Source organism: Oenanthe melanoleuca, chromosome 8, assembly GCF_029582105.1.
Source record: "Oenanthe melanoleuca isolate GR-GAL-2019-014 chromosome 8, OMel1.0, whole genome shotgun sequence".
NCBI lineage: Eukaryota > Metazoa > Chordata > Aves > Passeriformes > Muscicapidae > Oenanthe > Oenanthe melanoleuca.
Window position 1 is genome coordinate 6155430 of NC_079342.1, and position 16485 is coordinate 6171914.

Genomic DNA, 16485 nt, shown 5'->3' on the forward strand with positions numbered 1-16485 from the left:
GAGATCACTGGAGTGTGCGATATTCTCACTAAATAATAGATGGGGTATGTTTCAATATTTCTGTGCTGTGGAAGCTCTGTAAATATCACACAGCCAGAAAATATCCACTCTGCAGGAATTAGTCTTGGAGTTTCAGCTTGAGGAGTTGAGTGGAGATTGTATAAAACTACTGGGGAAAGTCAGGTGGCAATGGAGCCTGGTTCTTTTTGAGAACCTTTACAAGAGATTCTTCTCAGGATGTCATGCACTCTGCTCATCAAATGGCACACATCAGCCAGGATGGTATCCTGCTTTTGTCTAGGATAAAAGGTACTAAGATGTCAATGCTGCAGGCAATGTATGGCTATAGTTGAAATTTAATTTGTGACAACTCCAGGATGATGATGACGTTATTTAATGTCAAAATTGGAGTCTCTGGAGTGTCAGAGCAATGTCATTGGATCAGTTTTGTTCTGAACACATTTACAATATAATTATTATTGCAGCCACTTTGTATGGAGACATATTGCTTAATGAAAGCTGTGATTTTGGCCTTGTGTTGTGAGACTTGACTCAAAATTGTAGAAGATATGTTTAATCTTATAAGTTTGATTCAGTCACGTCATTTGTGAATTATTAATGTGAATTTGTGCAGCAATTTCCTGTGCGATGCTTAGGAAATCTCTGAAACACTTATGAATAATCAAAACAAAAGTATTCTCTTCCCAGCTTTATCTGTCTTATGACAGGGTTCTGCTGGTTCTTTTAGAACCTTGGAGATCTTCAATTAGAGAAGCAATCAAACATTTCTTCCCCTTGTAGTCTCCTATATAAGGGACATTTGTTATCAAGTTGTTGAGAATTGCCTCAGTGCATGTAGTGAGGGAAAATGTCTTTGCTGTACCTTGTGTCAAGTCCATGAAAGTGACAAGAATCCTCTTGCACTATCATGGTAAAGAATTGTATTGAGTTCTCCAATTCTTAACATTACAGATAACTGAATTAAACTGCCTCTATCATTTGTTGTGTATTACTGTCATATCCAGAAAGAGGTCCTTGTAGTAAGATTCAGAAATATATCCCACAGAATCACGAAATAGTTAGGGTTAGAAGGTACCTCTAGAGATCATCTAATTCAACCCCATGTTTAAAGGGTTTTCATTTAATCATCAGTTGCTTCACCTGAGGATGTATTTTTATGAAGGCCTTGTTGTCAGAATAAGTGTTTTGGTGACTTGTGGTTGGGTTTATCTTTCTCTCGGCAGAAATCTCAAGAAACATACATAACATATATGGGAATCAGTGAATGTGTGCAGAAAAGTGCACATGAAGGGAAAAAAATGACTTTACTAAATCCAGTCCTATGAAAAGTGAAGTCTTGTCTAGCTCCTAAATACAAAGGAAGAAATAGTTGAAAATAATCTACTTTAGTTGAATTAAGGAAGCTGAGTGTTACTTCAGGAACCTAAGAAAAACCCCTTTGACTTCCTGGAAACTGAAAGAAGTTTTTTTGAAGAAGTATTTGTCTCTGACATCACGACAGTGCATTGCGAGTTTGCGGGTGGTTAGTTAGGGTAACAGAGGAAGCAGCTCTCTCACAGATAAGCAGGCACTGCCATGTATGTGCCTAGTTAGTCTCCTTCTGGGTTCAAAGTTTGTGAAGAAGTTCTTTTGCAGACAGATAACATTTATTTTGCTTTCCAGAGAGAGACACATGCTGTTTCATAAGGATACGCCTGATTTCCAGAAATAACCATGTTTTTGTGGCTTAAACTCTTAGCATTTGGTGTTGCATTTCTGGGACAGGATGCTTTTCTCAAAGGTAGGTCACAGCTGATATTTCTTTCTCTCATTTTGATCCCTCAACATCCCATGTAGATGTAAAACCAATGAAAAGCTTTGCCAAGTGGAGAAATACCATCTTGGTTCAGAAATTAGAATACAATTGTATACAATGGTGTAAGAGCCTAGGTCAGGAAGATTGATGCATTTTGTACTAGGCTAAAATGTCTTCCACATGGTCCCATGTGAAAGTTATATGAACCAAACACATTTCTAGCTGAATTTGAAAAAGAATACTTTTAGGTCTCTTATGTGAACCTGTTCCTGTAGATTTTATGTTCAGCTTCATCTCCTGATGTAGTACTGGTTTTCTGTGTTTAAATCCTTCAAGAAAAAAATCCTCCCATCAATGTTAGCCACTCCCGGAGCACAGACTCTGCTTACGGTTCCTCCAGTTTTGAATTTTTTACTGCAGAGGGGTTAGTAGAACATTCTAAAAGTTGCAAATTAATCTCTACTATTGGTAAATTACTTATTTTGTAAAATAGACATTATTTATTTTTTAAAATGCTCCTTAAATAGTCTTTGGAATATTTAATTACCCCGCTGCAGGTGAATTTGTTGCTTGACTTTTTGAGAGAAAGATAGAGCCCAAGAGGAGGATCTTGCAAAACTTGTTTAGATGTTAGAGATAAAGAGAGTAGCAAGATAAGCAATCAGTCTTGAGGTAATACTTAAATATAAAGTCAAAATAAATATCCATGTTCAAGAAAGCATTTTCTTCTGAAGAAAATGTAATATTTTATGTATATGTATCTTCCATCAGTTCAGCTAGCAGTGTAATTTGGGATAGTTGATGGCAGACCCAAAGTGGCTTGAAACATTTTTTCTGAAATGGCAGTGAGTTGTATGCAGGCCTGAAATCTCCTTTCATGTCACTACAGTAACTTCAGGTTTATACTGATGTAAGCAACAAAATGATCTGCCTTTAGTTGATAACCAGCTAAGAACAGCATTCGAAGCCTGAGCCTTAGCTCTCTTGTCCCTCAAAGTCTCTGAACAGAGACAGCACTGCATAAATCTGGTTGATAGCTGCTGGAGATTATAAGAAAACAAGTGAATGCTGCACTGTAGAGAAAAAGAACAAAATCTCTTGCTTTTCTTTTTTTTTTTTTTTGTTTTTTTTTTCTACTGTCCTACTTTCCATTTTATAAGTCTTTCTGAGACTTCCTACTGGTACCTTTTCTCCGGAAAAGGCAGGTTACTGTCTGCTCTCTCAGCCACCTCCACAGTCAGTCAACATGTTAGCTGACAGAGAGGGCTGGAAGACAGATAAATGGGTAGTAGCATTTTATTTCAAGTAATAGTTATTTTTCTCTGTTCACACACAGTAGTCTGACTTGAGCCAATTCCTCTTTACATTTACTAAACTGAAGTGCCTCAAAGAAATATTTTAACTCCTGTCTACTACACTTAATTAAATCTCATGCTGTAGTATCAAGTACACGACATCATAGACCCTGTTTTTATGATGTAGTTTGGCACAGAGATTGCTTCTCCTCTCAGGGTGACAGAACCATTATACTTCATATTTGCTGTGCAGATTGCTCTGCCTTGTGGCCAAGGGACACTGGGCAGTCTCGTAGGGAGGATTTTGTTAATGGAGGAGCAGCATTTCAAAAGGGCGGCGCAGGCTTTGGTTTTATGGCAATTATTTTTAGGCACTTGATTGTAAGTGTTGGGTGGGCATTGGGATTTCTTTTTTTATTACTAAAATTATTTTCCAACAGCCTATTATAGCTAGTGATTTTGAAAACTTAGCAGGAGAAATTTTAAGATTGTCTTACTTCTTTCACAAGCTCAGACATCCTATAGAACACAATTTATTTCCTGTAATGACCAAGCCACTTTTAAGAGCATCAAACTACAATAAACCAAACTAAATTAGAAGAAGTTAGAGCCTGCACCAAGGCCTTTTCACTGTGTAAATCCCTCAAATAAAAAGCATGTATCCAAATAATTTTTCTGATAAGAAAGAGATGTGTAGTGGTAATCAAACACTCTGAAAAACTAACCAATGCCCCAAAGCTTTCCCCCAAAAACTCCTAACCCAAGCCAAAAAAGTCAGAAAAACAGCCTTGCTTCCCTTTAGAAAAAAAGAGAAATGCTTGCAGGACAAGCAGTGTTTCCATTAGATCATTATTTCAAGTTCCTCCCTCCTCCACAAAAGTATTAGCAATTTGACAGCTTTCAAAAGCTTTCACACACTTCTGAGCCACTTCCTTTATTTCAGGAAACTAAATAATTATTTGATAGTTTTGGGTGTAACTTTTTTTCCCCCAAGTTAAAAGTATAGAGCTTCGGCAGGCAAACTGTGCTGGTTTTGTCTGGGATGTTAGTTTTGGACATAGTAGCTAGTATGGGACTATGTTTGGGTTTTGTGCTGAAAACCATTGATAATAGAGGGATTTCTTCTTTACCCCATACTGTTTATGCCCCACACTATCCAATGCAGGACCTGACTTCCCACCTTTTGGTATAATATACAGATATTATTCCCTTAGTCTGTCAACCACAGCAAAGTGTTCATAAGATGTCCACCACATGTCCATTGAGTCCATTTAGTACGTGACTTTGAGCTTCATGTTGTGGTGATCCTCAGGACAGGAGAACTGGTTTGTTTAGTGGTTATTGGGCACCAAAGGCAGCTCAACTGGGGTTCCTGATTCACTTGCTCTCTTTCTTGTAAGGCTGCTCCTCCATAGGTTTGGGTAGTTCTTGTTGTAGTAATTCCTATAATATACAACTCAAATCATATAAAATCAACTCAAACCGTGGGTTACAGCAATTCAAAAGTATTTCTATTGCAATCTCTTACCCACCCCCTCTTGGGTTTAACACTGCAATGAACTTCTCTCCTTGTCCTTATTCCAGCTTGGATTTACCCGTAGGCTGCAATCCCTTAGGGTTGTACCTGCTCCAAGTGGAGCCTTGTCTAAGAGCCAGTCTCTTCAGGGACATATCTGCTGCTGCATGGATTTATCCACAGCCACAGTGACTCTGAGGGGCAGCTGTTCCAGCACAGTCCTGTCCATGGGCCACATTTCCTTTGGACATAGACCTGCTCCAGCGTAGCCTCATCCACAGCCACTGTCCCCTCAGAAAGCAAACCTGCCCAACAGGGCCTTGCCCCTGGCTGCAGTCCCTGCAGGGTGTTCCTGCCCTGCTGTGGTTTTATCCATGGCCACACGATTTCAGGTGCTCCAGCATAGCCTCATGAACAGCCCCCGGTGCCTCAAACTGTAACTGCTGCAGCTGGACCTGGCCTTGGGCCCAATGCCTGCAGGGTGCCCCTGCTGTGGCACTGACACAGCCACGGCCATGAGCACTTCCAGGTGCACCTGTTTTGGCATGGACTTATTCATGGCCAGAGAAGCTTCAGGACATCCTGCTCCCGTGTGCTCTCACCCACAGGTCACAGTCCCTTTGACTCGAGCTCACACTGGAGTTCCAGCGTATCCAGTACAGCAGCACAGAAACAGCAGCAATGCGCTGACCATCTGCCAGTCCCTGTGCATCACCATTGCTGTCCTCAAAATGTCCCCAGCACAGCAGAGTGAGGGGAACAGCAGCACAACAGCAGGAAAAACAGAAAGTAGCCTCAGATGAGAACTACACAGATGTATTGTAAGGCATCAAGCCCAGGGCAAGCACAGGAGTCTGCCCAAAGCCAAACAGCAATAACAGCTATAAATTCCATTTAACACATTCCAATCAAAGCTGTTGTTATCTCGACCCCTTTGAGCCCTGCATTGGATACCAAAGTGGGCTGCTGTGGTTTAACCCCAGCTGGTAATTCAGCCCCACACAGCTGCATCTCACTGCCTCCTGGTGGGGTTGGGGAGAGAATTGGAAGGGTAAAAGCGGGGAAAATCATGGCTGAAATAAAGACAGTTTAATAGTAAAGAAAAAAAAGGAATTAATTCACTGCTTCCCCTGGACAGGCAGGTGTTCAGCCATCCCCAGGAAAGCAAGGTTGCATCACATGTAATTGTTACTTGGGAACAAAAATGGCTTCACTCTGAATGTCCCCACTTCTTCCTTCCTTCAGCTCCCTGTACTAAACATGATGCCATATAGAATATTTGTTTGGGCAATTCGGTCGCCTGTCCCACCTGTATCCTCTCCCAGGTTGTTGCGCACCCACAATCTCTTCCCTTAGTGGAGTGGTATGAGAAGCAGAAAAAGTTTTAACTGTGTACACACTCCCCAGCAGTAACATCTCTGGATTATTAACCCTGTTTTTCATCACAAATCCAAACACTGCCTCATGATAGGTAATGTGAAGAAAATTCACTCTACCCCAGTCAAAACCAGCACACACATGAAATTCCGGTCATGCAGTCTCCATGCCCAAGAGCAATGCAAGTTTCCAGCTGGAAGTGTTATATTTTCTTTTCAGATAGCTTGTCCTATGGCTCTGATTTTCCATGAAAATCTTTTTCACAGGTCAGTCTATACCCTTGGAAAGAGTCTGGCCAACCTAATTTTTTAAGCAGTGGACCTTGGTTCGTTTTATGTGTAGGATAAAGTATACGGGGAATTGCTCTGGCAGGAGAATGTATATTAAGGTAGAAGAAAGTGTATGCATTAAACAAGCAGCAGTCTCCTTTGCTGTACAGATGTATTGTGGTATTTACTGTATCCTGTTGGGAGTTAGGGAAGAACAGCAAGCCATGGAAGAGCTAATATTCACAAGCATAAAACTGGTCCACCAGGAAGGCAGAAGAAACGTGCCCACATTGAAGTCTGCTGTCATGGCTTGATTTTTTGTACTTGTGGTGTTGTTAGCTCAAGTGTCTCTGAAGTGTCTCTGCATCCCGCTGTGCAGGGCAGACTTACCCTGAGTCATTCCCCTTTCTTTGGGAGGCTGTTCCTCCTCTGCTGTCAGTCCCAGGATGAGAACCAAGGCGGGGAGCGAGAACACAGCACGGGGGTGGCTGTAGAGATGGAACCTGAGACAGCAGAGGAATTAGAAGCTCTGCAGGAAGGTGTGAAGTGCTGGGCAGGGCTTGCTAGCAAAAGTTCAGCTAAGGAAGGTGTGAAGGGCTGGGCAAGGCTTGCTAGCAAGAGTTCAGCTCTGTGGCTATGAGTTTCTCTGAGCCCCAGCAGAGCATGTGTGTTACAGGAGTGCAGTGCTTGGGCAGGGCTCAGAGCAGATGCGCTCACCCAGCTGGCTGCTGGCACTGTGACTGCCAGCTCTGCCTGTGAGACAGTGATTGTCCCCGAGTTCTGCTGCTTTCTGCATCATCCTGAGATACCATCGTGTACACCGATTTATCTTAAATCCTATAGAACCAGAAATCAAGCAGTTTTTTATTTCAGACAAACTTAGGAAGCACATCCAGTATATTTTAGAGGAAGTAGTTGACTCTCTTCAAAGCTCAGTTTAGGCCCTGAAACACTTCTGTGCAAGAAAAAAAAAGGTGAGAAGTTTAAAAGAGTGGTGAAACTCTTTCCTGCTGTAAATATAAAGCTAACAGATACAGTTACGAAAGTTGTTTATTTCCTTGCCATTTGACTGTTCTTTTAGCCTTCATGTCCTGATGTATTTCCAGGCTATCCATGCACTTGCAAACAGGTCTTTTTCACTGGTGTTTCAGTAACTGTTACAGCATTTTATCTATTTCCAGGCTTTTTTCCCTTTCAAGTAAAGCAGTTTGGGGCCTTCAATGCCAGGATTTTAGAAACTAGCTGTGAGCACTTCAGTGCTAGCTTATATTATCCATAGTGTTGTATAGCTAACAGGATCCACTTCTTTTCTTTTATACCACTACTTTGCAGTACTGTTCTTGCAGTTATTCCCTCTGTGTCAGTGCCTTCTCGGCTGGCCTGCTTGCTTAGGTTTCTATTCTTTAGTTTCAAAGACTTCTCTTACAATCTGTCTGTTCTTCATTCATAATCCCACTGCCTTGCAAAGAGCTCTAGAGGTACCTTTTGTAGGGCATGAATGACTTTTTTGTTGTTTCAAAAATGTGGACTCCATGGAGGAATATTTTTAATTGCCTTTTAAAATAGATCCTTTTCCTGACAGTAAGAGAAATAATCAAAATAGCTGTCTAATAGAAAAATGAAGCCATACAATGAAGCTCTTTGTAAAATATATAAGGAAATAGTAGTTCGTTAACTGAAGCGTATGTCCTATACAAATTGAAAGATTTTTACACTCAGAGAAATATATAATACAGAACCTCAGCTGAGATGTTAAAAAAAATATAGGGCTAGCATTGCCTTTCCTAGTAATCATATACACTGCAAAACTGTGAATTGAATATTTAAGATAGTATTAAGCCATGAACCATTTCTGGAGACTTGTAAGTTAAGATTTAAATGGGGGAAAAGTAGGGTAAGAAAAATGGCAAAGCAGAGTCAGGCTTCTAGAATAAGATCCAAGAGGCAGAAGTCAGCTGCAGTCTAGGCTGTCTCAGAAACTCCTGGTGTGAAGCGTTGCTTTCATTTCTCCATACCTCAGTTTCATCATCTGTCAAGCTGAAGATAATACTTACCTTGTTGAAAAATGTAGAGTCCTAATTCCTTAAATATTTACAAGTATGCCTGTGACTTGCAACATGTAAACTACCACCAATTAATGTGATGGAACTGGCTCTGCATTAGAGTATTTTGGGTAGTATATCTGAGCAAAAAAAGCAAAAGTATGGAGTAAATGACTTGTGCACAAATTTCTATCTTTTTCTCAGTCCTAAAGCACAGGTGTTGTCAATGGGGAGCTGATACTTTTGTGCTGAGTAAGAGCAACCTATACTGTGATGAACCTCAGCAAATCTGAAATTCTGTAGAACATGATCACATCAACTGTAGTCTCTATTTTACCCATTATTGGGTGAAATATGGGGGAAATATCTGAAGCTGGTCCATGAGTTCTTGAGACACCAGAACAGCCTTTTACTTCCTGTGTCTGTGGATGAGCTGAGGTGTTCTAAACAGACCACAGCTGCAGAAAATTTCATGCTATAAAGAATCCTCCACACTTAAGGGTAAATACAATAGGAAGCCTGTCTGGTATATTAGGTGTTTTAGGAGTCTCAGTGGTAGCAGTTATAAATGTAAACAACTGTTCTAGGGAAGTGCAGGCCAAGTTGACTTTGTCATCATATAATGTAAAATCGTACACTCACAAAATAAATGGAAAGATGACCAGTGCTGCTACTGCAGCAGTTTGATTAACCTCTTAAGACAGACCTTTGATGTCTAAAATGAATGGAAAATCACATGTGTATACACCTTAGAGAAATCTGCCAGTTTTAATGAGTTTTGGATAGAGTATCTGGAGGATTTCTTTATTCATATCACACTTTCTTGGAAGACTTTAAATCACGAAACATATATTTTTAAAATTATATGGATTTTTTTACTTGGTCTAATGGCAGTAAGGGATTATTGCCCTAGGTCTCTTGTATGCAGTACACAAAGTTCCTCCTCCCAAAATACAGTCTGTGAATGTGCATGCCTGTGCAATGTGTGTGAGTGAAAGGGTAATATTTGGAGTACCTCAGACTGCCTAATAAGTACAGAAAAAGCTTGACTTGCTTTGCAACTTCATTAATGCTTCTGTGCTAAACTGTGCTGCCTCAACAGAAGTGAAAGATCTTTCTACATCCTCCACACACCTGCAGTCTGGCGTGTTAGTCTGAGGTAAGAAATGTGGTTGAGGTTTGAGGAAAAGATGTGAAAGAGCAGAAAGAAATATGTGTTAGTAGACATTAGTAACATTTCTGATTTTGCTGTCCTAGTCTGCTAATGAAATTACTTAAAATGTTTCTGAGAGACATCCAATGCTCTTGCTCTTAGAAAAATGTATGAATAATAACAACTTAACCCAGTGTCAGCTTCCTCTCTATAGTTGAGAAGGTTTACTGTGGAATGGGGCTTAATACAAGGGAGGCAGCCCAAGGAAATGAATGTGAAATCTATAAAGAGTTCTTTAACCTTGATAGTAACGGATCAAGGCTTTATAAACCTCAGTCATGAAACTTTCATAAAATCCTGTGTTATTTGGCTTGCCAAATTTAGCATTTTTTACTTTTCCGCAGACTGGTCGGTTTGGCCATGAGGATTTGAAGTGAGAAAATAGTTAAGTTCTAATATGTAGTAAGATATTATATGTAGAGCCATACAGTTAAGGAACTCACGTACAGATGCCTTTCGATCACAGGATGCATTAAATTAATTAAAAATCATAGAACATTTCAGGAGAAAAATGCCAAGATATGTGGATCAATTATTATGAAAGTTAATTAAAAAAGCAACAACTGCATTTATTTTCCTCCTGTAAATAATGCTGGGCTCAATGGCCTGCTAAGATGCAGTTTTGCACTGCCCTGAATAACAGACAAATGTTTGGTGCTGTAGCTGGTTGAAGCTTTTTGTTAATACTGGAAAGAAAACCATTTACAATGTGGATGTCATCAAGTGTGTCGTCATTGCTGGAGAGGGCCTTAAATGGCAAGGGAAGTCTGCTTACAAACCATGGCTTCTGAAAACTACACTCTTCACCAAGCAAGGAAGACATTTTCATAACAAAATGCATGTCAGAAATGCCATTTTCAGCTGCTCCCACAGCAGCTGATGCTCTCTATTTCTCTTCACAATAGAGTTGCTGCTCTCCTGAGTCTCACCTCAGTGATGACATCAGTGGAAAGTCTGAAAAGGCTTTCAAGTGTCTTACAGAATTTATTTTATCTTTCTGTTTTGTTGGTTTGGAGTGTTATTTTATTGTATTTATCTTATTTTATTGTATCTTATTTTATTTTAAACTTACTGGGGGTCTTCAAACTCCAAGTTCCTGTTAGCTGCCCTGAGAAAGCTGTTTGGAAGAGATATCCCTGGCTTTGACTATAAGCTCCAAAATACCTGGGAACTGTTTTTACATAGAAGAAAATGATCAGATTTTCAGAGGACCTTCATGTGTTGGTCACTGAGACAATGTAAAAAATTATAGTGTTGAGCTGCAAGTTAATATTTTCTGAAAGTTTTCTGAAGTTGTGAATATTGAATGCTTTGGAAGGAAAGAAAGAGCTACGTGGGAAGTCAGGAAGGAGCTGCTCCTCTGGGTGGTTGTGACTGTCTTACTTCTCTGTTTATAGGGGGAATATTTTCCATAGTTGTGAGTAAGCATTCTTGCTGGGCCAGGTGCTGGACAAATGTAGGATCAAGTACGGTCTTGTCCTCAAAGGATTTCTGATCTGGTTCTGGACAGCATGGATATTTGTTAAAAGGGAATACTATGGAGGTGAGAGGAAAGACTGATAATGGAAAAAGTGATAGCAGCATACGTGGCCAGCCAGAGAACTTGCATAATCCCCTTTGCTATTTACTTCCTTTTCTGAGAAACAGACATACAACACCTCATTCAAAGCAACATTAAATAAATTATTCCCAGGATTCAAGATAAACTGTCCTACACGGTCCATGTATTGCACATATCATCACATTGTGCTCTTATAACTTTTATATGTGTCAACCTCTCTTGTAAGTATTCCTGGAAGATAACATTTAATGGTAAATCTACTGTGGGTAAAAACTTAAGGTGTTCCAAGCTCCTCTCTTGCTATGTGGAAACTGTAAAAAATCAGGTTACATACAAAGGCACTATATTTATTTGCAATGATTTTTTTCTCCAGCTGTTGAATCCTTTCATTAACATATTGCATTCTCGCACCAGTGAGTGAAATACAGTAAACAAACAACAGAATGTGTAGATGATGTGTTACAAACACACATACACATTCACTCTCTTGTATGGGAGAGCATGGAATCCCACCCTCCTCATTCTCAATTCTTGTAGTTGTTCCTCTACCTGCAGGAGATAAGCTAACATGAACAGCATCTGGATGTGGAAAAGAGATTCCAAATTCTGTTCAGTTCAGGAAACTTTTATGTTGCATTCAGCACTTTCATATCTCAGTGCTTATAAATAGTAATAACAATAATAAATTAATTTTGATGACTAGTTGACTTAACTGATTTATTTAGACTGTAAAGAAAAAAATCATGTCTCCTGATTATCAGATGGTGAATGCTGTACATACAAATTCTGGAGATTACTTGCAATTAATTCAAGTGTGACTTGGATCTGTAACACAGTATAGAATATTTTTTAAAATATCTACTGAACATTACAGAGGGCTAGGGAGTTTTGGTTTGTTTTTTTGGGTTTTTTTTGGCTTTTGTGAAATTGATTGTTTTTAATTTGCCCTGTTGGATTTCAGGATCATAAGGACTTTTAGATTCTAGATGGCTGCAAATTTGAGTGAAAAGGTTTTGTTATGAAATCTTAAACATTTGGAATAGCTCTGTTTGCAAATGAAGTAGTTGATCATAAGATACAGCTGCAAGCAGAGCTTTGAATGGAGCTGTATTGTGTAATACATGTGTAATAACTTTTTATTAATATCATCTTTCTGTAAAATCTGAACTCTGTCTGTTATGAAGCCTTTCCTCAAGATAAAGAGTAACCATAGAGAGAAGGAAGCAGGTACAGTAATCCTACATACTTTTTGAAAATCACTTTAGATCTCTAAGGTAATCTTTGAAGAGGACTGCAATGATAGAGTGATAAAGCTGACATATGGCTGATACCAAATCTTTGCAGAGGTGGTGAATGCAATCAGCATCTTCACTGAAAGAAGTTCTTCTAAACTCAGAAAGAGATTTTTCCTCTACTCGATTCTCTTTTCTATGCAGAGAATGAAAATCTATTTGGTGTTTTACATCTGTGTTGCTCAATGTACAGTTCAGGCCATATTTAATTAATATATAATTCAGTAGCCACAGAATTGCTACTGAAAACTTTCTACAACTAGAAATACTTGTTTCTTCTTATGTTTTTTGAAGCTGCTGCTCATCTTCTCTAGCTAAGTGCTACACACATATAGATTTTCATACATGTGATGATAAAATGGCCCAAAGAGAAGATCAGTCTAATAATCAGAAAAATCAACTGAAGTTAGGGGTGCTTTAAGGAGGGGGATGCTTGTCTCAGATTAATTTGCAGTTTTGAAAGGTCACCACTTTTGCCAACTGACTGGTATAATTAAGAACCTGTTAAATGCAGACCAATTATTAATGTTTGCTGCATGTAAGATTTAGTGTGAATGCATTTTGTAACATCACACAAGAGTTCTGTGGTGAGAGCTGGAATATTAATCTTGTTACCTAAACCACCATTTTACCACTTAGCTGTGAGATCTCTGTGTTCCTATGGTTCTTTGCCTCCCTAATTCCTTGGCTCAAGTACAGAATCAGCTCTGCAGAGGAAAGGTAACTTCACCCTGTGCTCTGGAGCCGTGTTCTAAGCTGGACCAAAAGAGCAGTCTGTGATCACAGAATGAAACATCTCTGTGGATGTTCAGCAGTGTTAGGAAAGGAAAAGGACTAGGGCTTTACACTGGCAATGCAAATGGATATTTGCCAGCTCTTTTTTATTGCTCCCTGGACAATGACTTTTAACAGCTTATGTGTGTATGATGTTTTAAAAAAAGTCATTGTACGTTGTATATAATGTAAAAGTCACATGTATCTGTGACTTTCCAGGCTGTAATTCTGTGCTGAAGTTCTTCTGTCAATGTCGTAAATGAAGTAAATAAAGTTATTTCAGAGCTGCTCTTTCAATAGAATAGAATAGAATAGAAATAGAATAGTTTGGAATAGAATTGAAAACTAATAATGAAATTCTGGGGGGTTTTGTGTCTTGATGTGGATTTCCTTGTTTAGTTTTTATTAAAATGAATACTAATGTCTGGTTAAATATTCATATCTCTGCAGAAGCTTAGTGCCAAAGCTACCACGTTCCAGTACCTCTTGGCCAAGGGCATCCCATTGGTAGCTGTTTTTCCTACTTATTTCTGCATGACGATTGTTTCTATTGTCTTTAAGACCATGAAAATGACTTGTATCATGTTTGTGTTATCATTATTTTTTTATTGTTTTAAATTATTACTGTTAAAATGAACATTGCATTTGTTGATGTTATTTATTTGCAGAGCCCTTGCAAAAGACTTTAAATGTTCCTTTATGAGACACTCCTGATTCTTGTAAAAAGAAGTAAAAAATCTAAAAGTAGTCGCCACATTAAAAGTAGATGACATTAATATTGACAATATTCTAAACAATCTTCAATAGATCTGTGTTTCTTCAAGAAATGTGGAATTAACAGTTTTCAGAATGTGTTAAGTTTCAGTTTGGACAAAAGGTAGTAATTCCCATTTAATGGAGCATAGAATTGAGATGGAAATAGGAGAAAAATCCTTCTGAAAAACATTTCCCTGTATCTGTTTTTAGCTGTAGGCTATATTTTTATATCTCTAATCAGCTCTAAGAGTTGAACGGTGGATGTTGGTAGGAAACATAAGTCCAAAGTATTGTATAGGAATATTTAATATTTTTGCCCAGACATAAGAAAAGTTTGAAGAAAGAAAAAGAAAACTGATTTGTTGACTATTTCAGGTCTAACATTTCAAGCAAATTTTGTGTAACTGCTGCAATGCCAAGATAAGAATTTAATAGTAAAGAAAATATTTTGGTTTCTTTGGGTCATCTTAGGGTCCCTGCAGCACAAACTGATTTCAATCAAGTGTCTTTATATTCTTTGCTGAGGAATACAACGGGGTTTTTTTGTTATTTTAGGGCTTTGTTGTTGTTGTTGTTGTTTTTTGGGTTTTTAGGCTTTTTGAGGGTCGCTTAGGCTTCTGAATCCCTTATCTGTTTTGGAAGTGGTGACCTTTATAATGGCTTACAATGAATGTGCTGATTTACTGATAACTTGTAGTAGCAACTGCAGCCCTGATGCTAAATCAAATGGCATAGTTTTCTTTCCCAGTAAATCAGGGAGTTTCTTTCTCATGAAAGGAGTAAATTACTACTGCAGGCACAATCACTTTTTGGCATTAGTCTAAAGAGGATAAAAACCTATTGGCTTATCTCCAGCATTTCTTCAATGATAGCATTTTTTTCTGCTCTTTTCTCTTTATTGTCTTTATTCTTTTTTAAAACTAGTGCTCAGTATCCCATACTCATACTTTCTTGTGGCTGTCAGAACTAGTGCAGAAGTCTAGTTAACCCTTCCTGACTTATTTCCTGCTAAGCCTCTTGTCCCCTGCCACCAACTCCAAAGCCAGGGAAAAGCTGATTGAAGGGCCAAAGTGGAAGAAGCTGTGGAATCTGCTATGATTGTAATACTGAGCATGCTTGGAAACAGTCATGGAAATAATGCACTTAATTTTCTTAGTGATTATGTCTGATCCATTTTGAGGGAAAAGCACTAATACTCTTGAACTGATTCATCAAGATAGGTAGTATCTTTGTGTATAGATGAGTATGGAAAATTACCTGACCTTTGATGGATATTTTGATAAAAGCAAACACACAGGCCTAGGCACAGTTTCCAGGAAGTGTAGGCAAAACACTGTAATTCTTCTAGTCTAAGAAAGAGTATAGGCAATTATTATAGGTTTAGGGGGAGGAATTCTGTTCAGAGAAAGGATTATAGTGTCTCTTCTGAAGATTATTACCTGAATCTTCAAACTATGTGAGAGTTTTGCCTACAACAGCATAGCTTGTCTTTAAAATCAGTATTAGTAAGGTTTCAGGTTTTTACTTATTTAAACCTATGCCATTAAGAAAGCAGAGTTATTCACTAGTTTAAATTTGGTCAAATTCCTTGGGATTTCTTATAGAGAATTAAAACTACATAATTTATCAGGCACACAAGGCTTGATCTCTTGGCCATCCCCTTAGACACCATTCAGGATTCACAAACCATGAACGGGCTGCCAGTTTTGTGGGTTTCTGTATGTGTTTCTGTAGAAGCATAGTGATTCTTCTGAAGTGTTTAGAATAGATTCCTGCTTTCAGGAATGTACATGAGTCTTGATTATTTCACACACATGTAAGTGGTTTTGAGTGAAACATAATGTTAGTGACAGTCATTTTCATATTTTAGATGAGACAAAGAAATGTGATTTCCTATAAAGACCTGTATGCCATTTTTTATAAGGCTGCTGACTTGAAAAATATTTGTGTCATTAGAGGGAAAATTTGCAGAAATTTGCAGAAATCAGATCACATATTTATTTCAGTAAATATTATCTATTAAAGGAAATGCAAAAGAAAAGACCTTGGGACACCTGTTCATCATAGCAAATTGTCACCTCATAGAGCTGATATAAAATATTTCTTCTTCATAAATGGACTTCAATGCACCTGTCTAAATATCTTTCTGTTCCACAGAGCTCAGAACACTTTAGCAAGTAAAAGTTATTATTTCTGTGTTAAATGGAAACATTCAGATAGCTGACTTCCAAAAGATCACTAGAAAAGCTGCTGAACAAAAATAAGTGCTCTGGACCTTCTGTTAAGTAAGAAGACAAAAAAAATCCCAAGGATCAGAAATGAAGACAAAAGAAGGAACATTATTTAATCCAAACATTGAAGTTGATTGTTTGTGACGGTAATTTCATAAAGGAAGTCACATACTTTGCAGCAAACTGAAGCAAAAAGCCATATTGAACAGCCCAAACTGAGAATATAACACTGATTAATGTATGAAATGAACATTCATTTAATGAACCCTATTGGTCAATCAGCAGCATGGTAGGAGGCCTGTACATCACCTCAGCCAGTTGCAGAATTCCTGGGTTAATCTTC

General features: G+C 38.5%; 1 protein-coding gene across 4 annotated transcripts in view; it reads left to right on the top strand.

Moving 5' to 3' along the window:
* Positions 1–1542: 1542 nt before the first annotated feature.
* PTPRC (protein tyrosine phosphatase receptor type C) overlaps positions 1543–16485 on the top strand; it is a 59538-nt gene continuing 44595 nt past the window's right edge. For 2 of the 4 annotated variants that reach the window (XM_056497760.1, XM_056497762.1), the window contains exon 1: positions 1605–1801. In XM_056497760.1, the coding sequence (XP_056353735.1) occupies positions 1735–1801 (67 nt within the window). In that variant the 5' untranslated portion in view covers positions 1605–1734. The other 2 variants (XM_056497761.1, XM_056497763.1) reach the window with 2 other exon arrangements.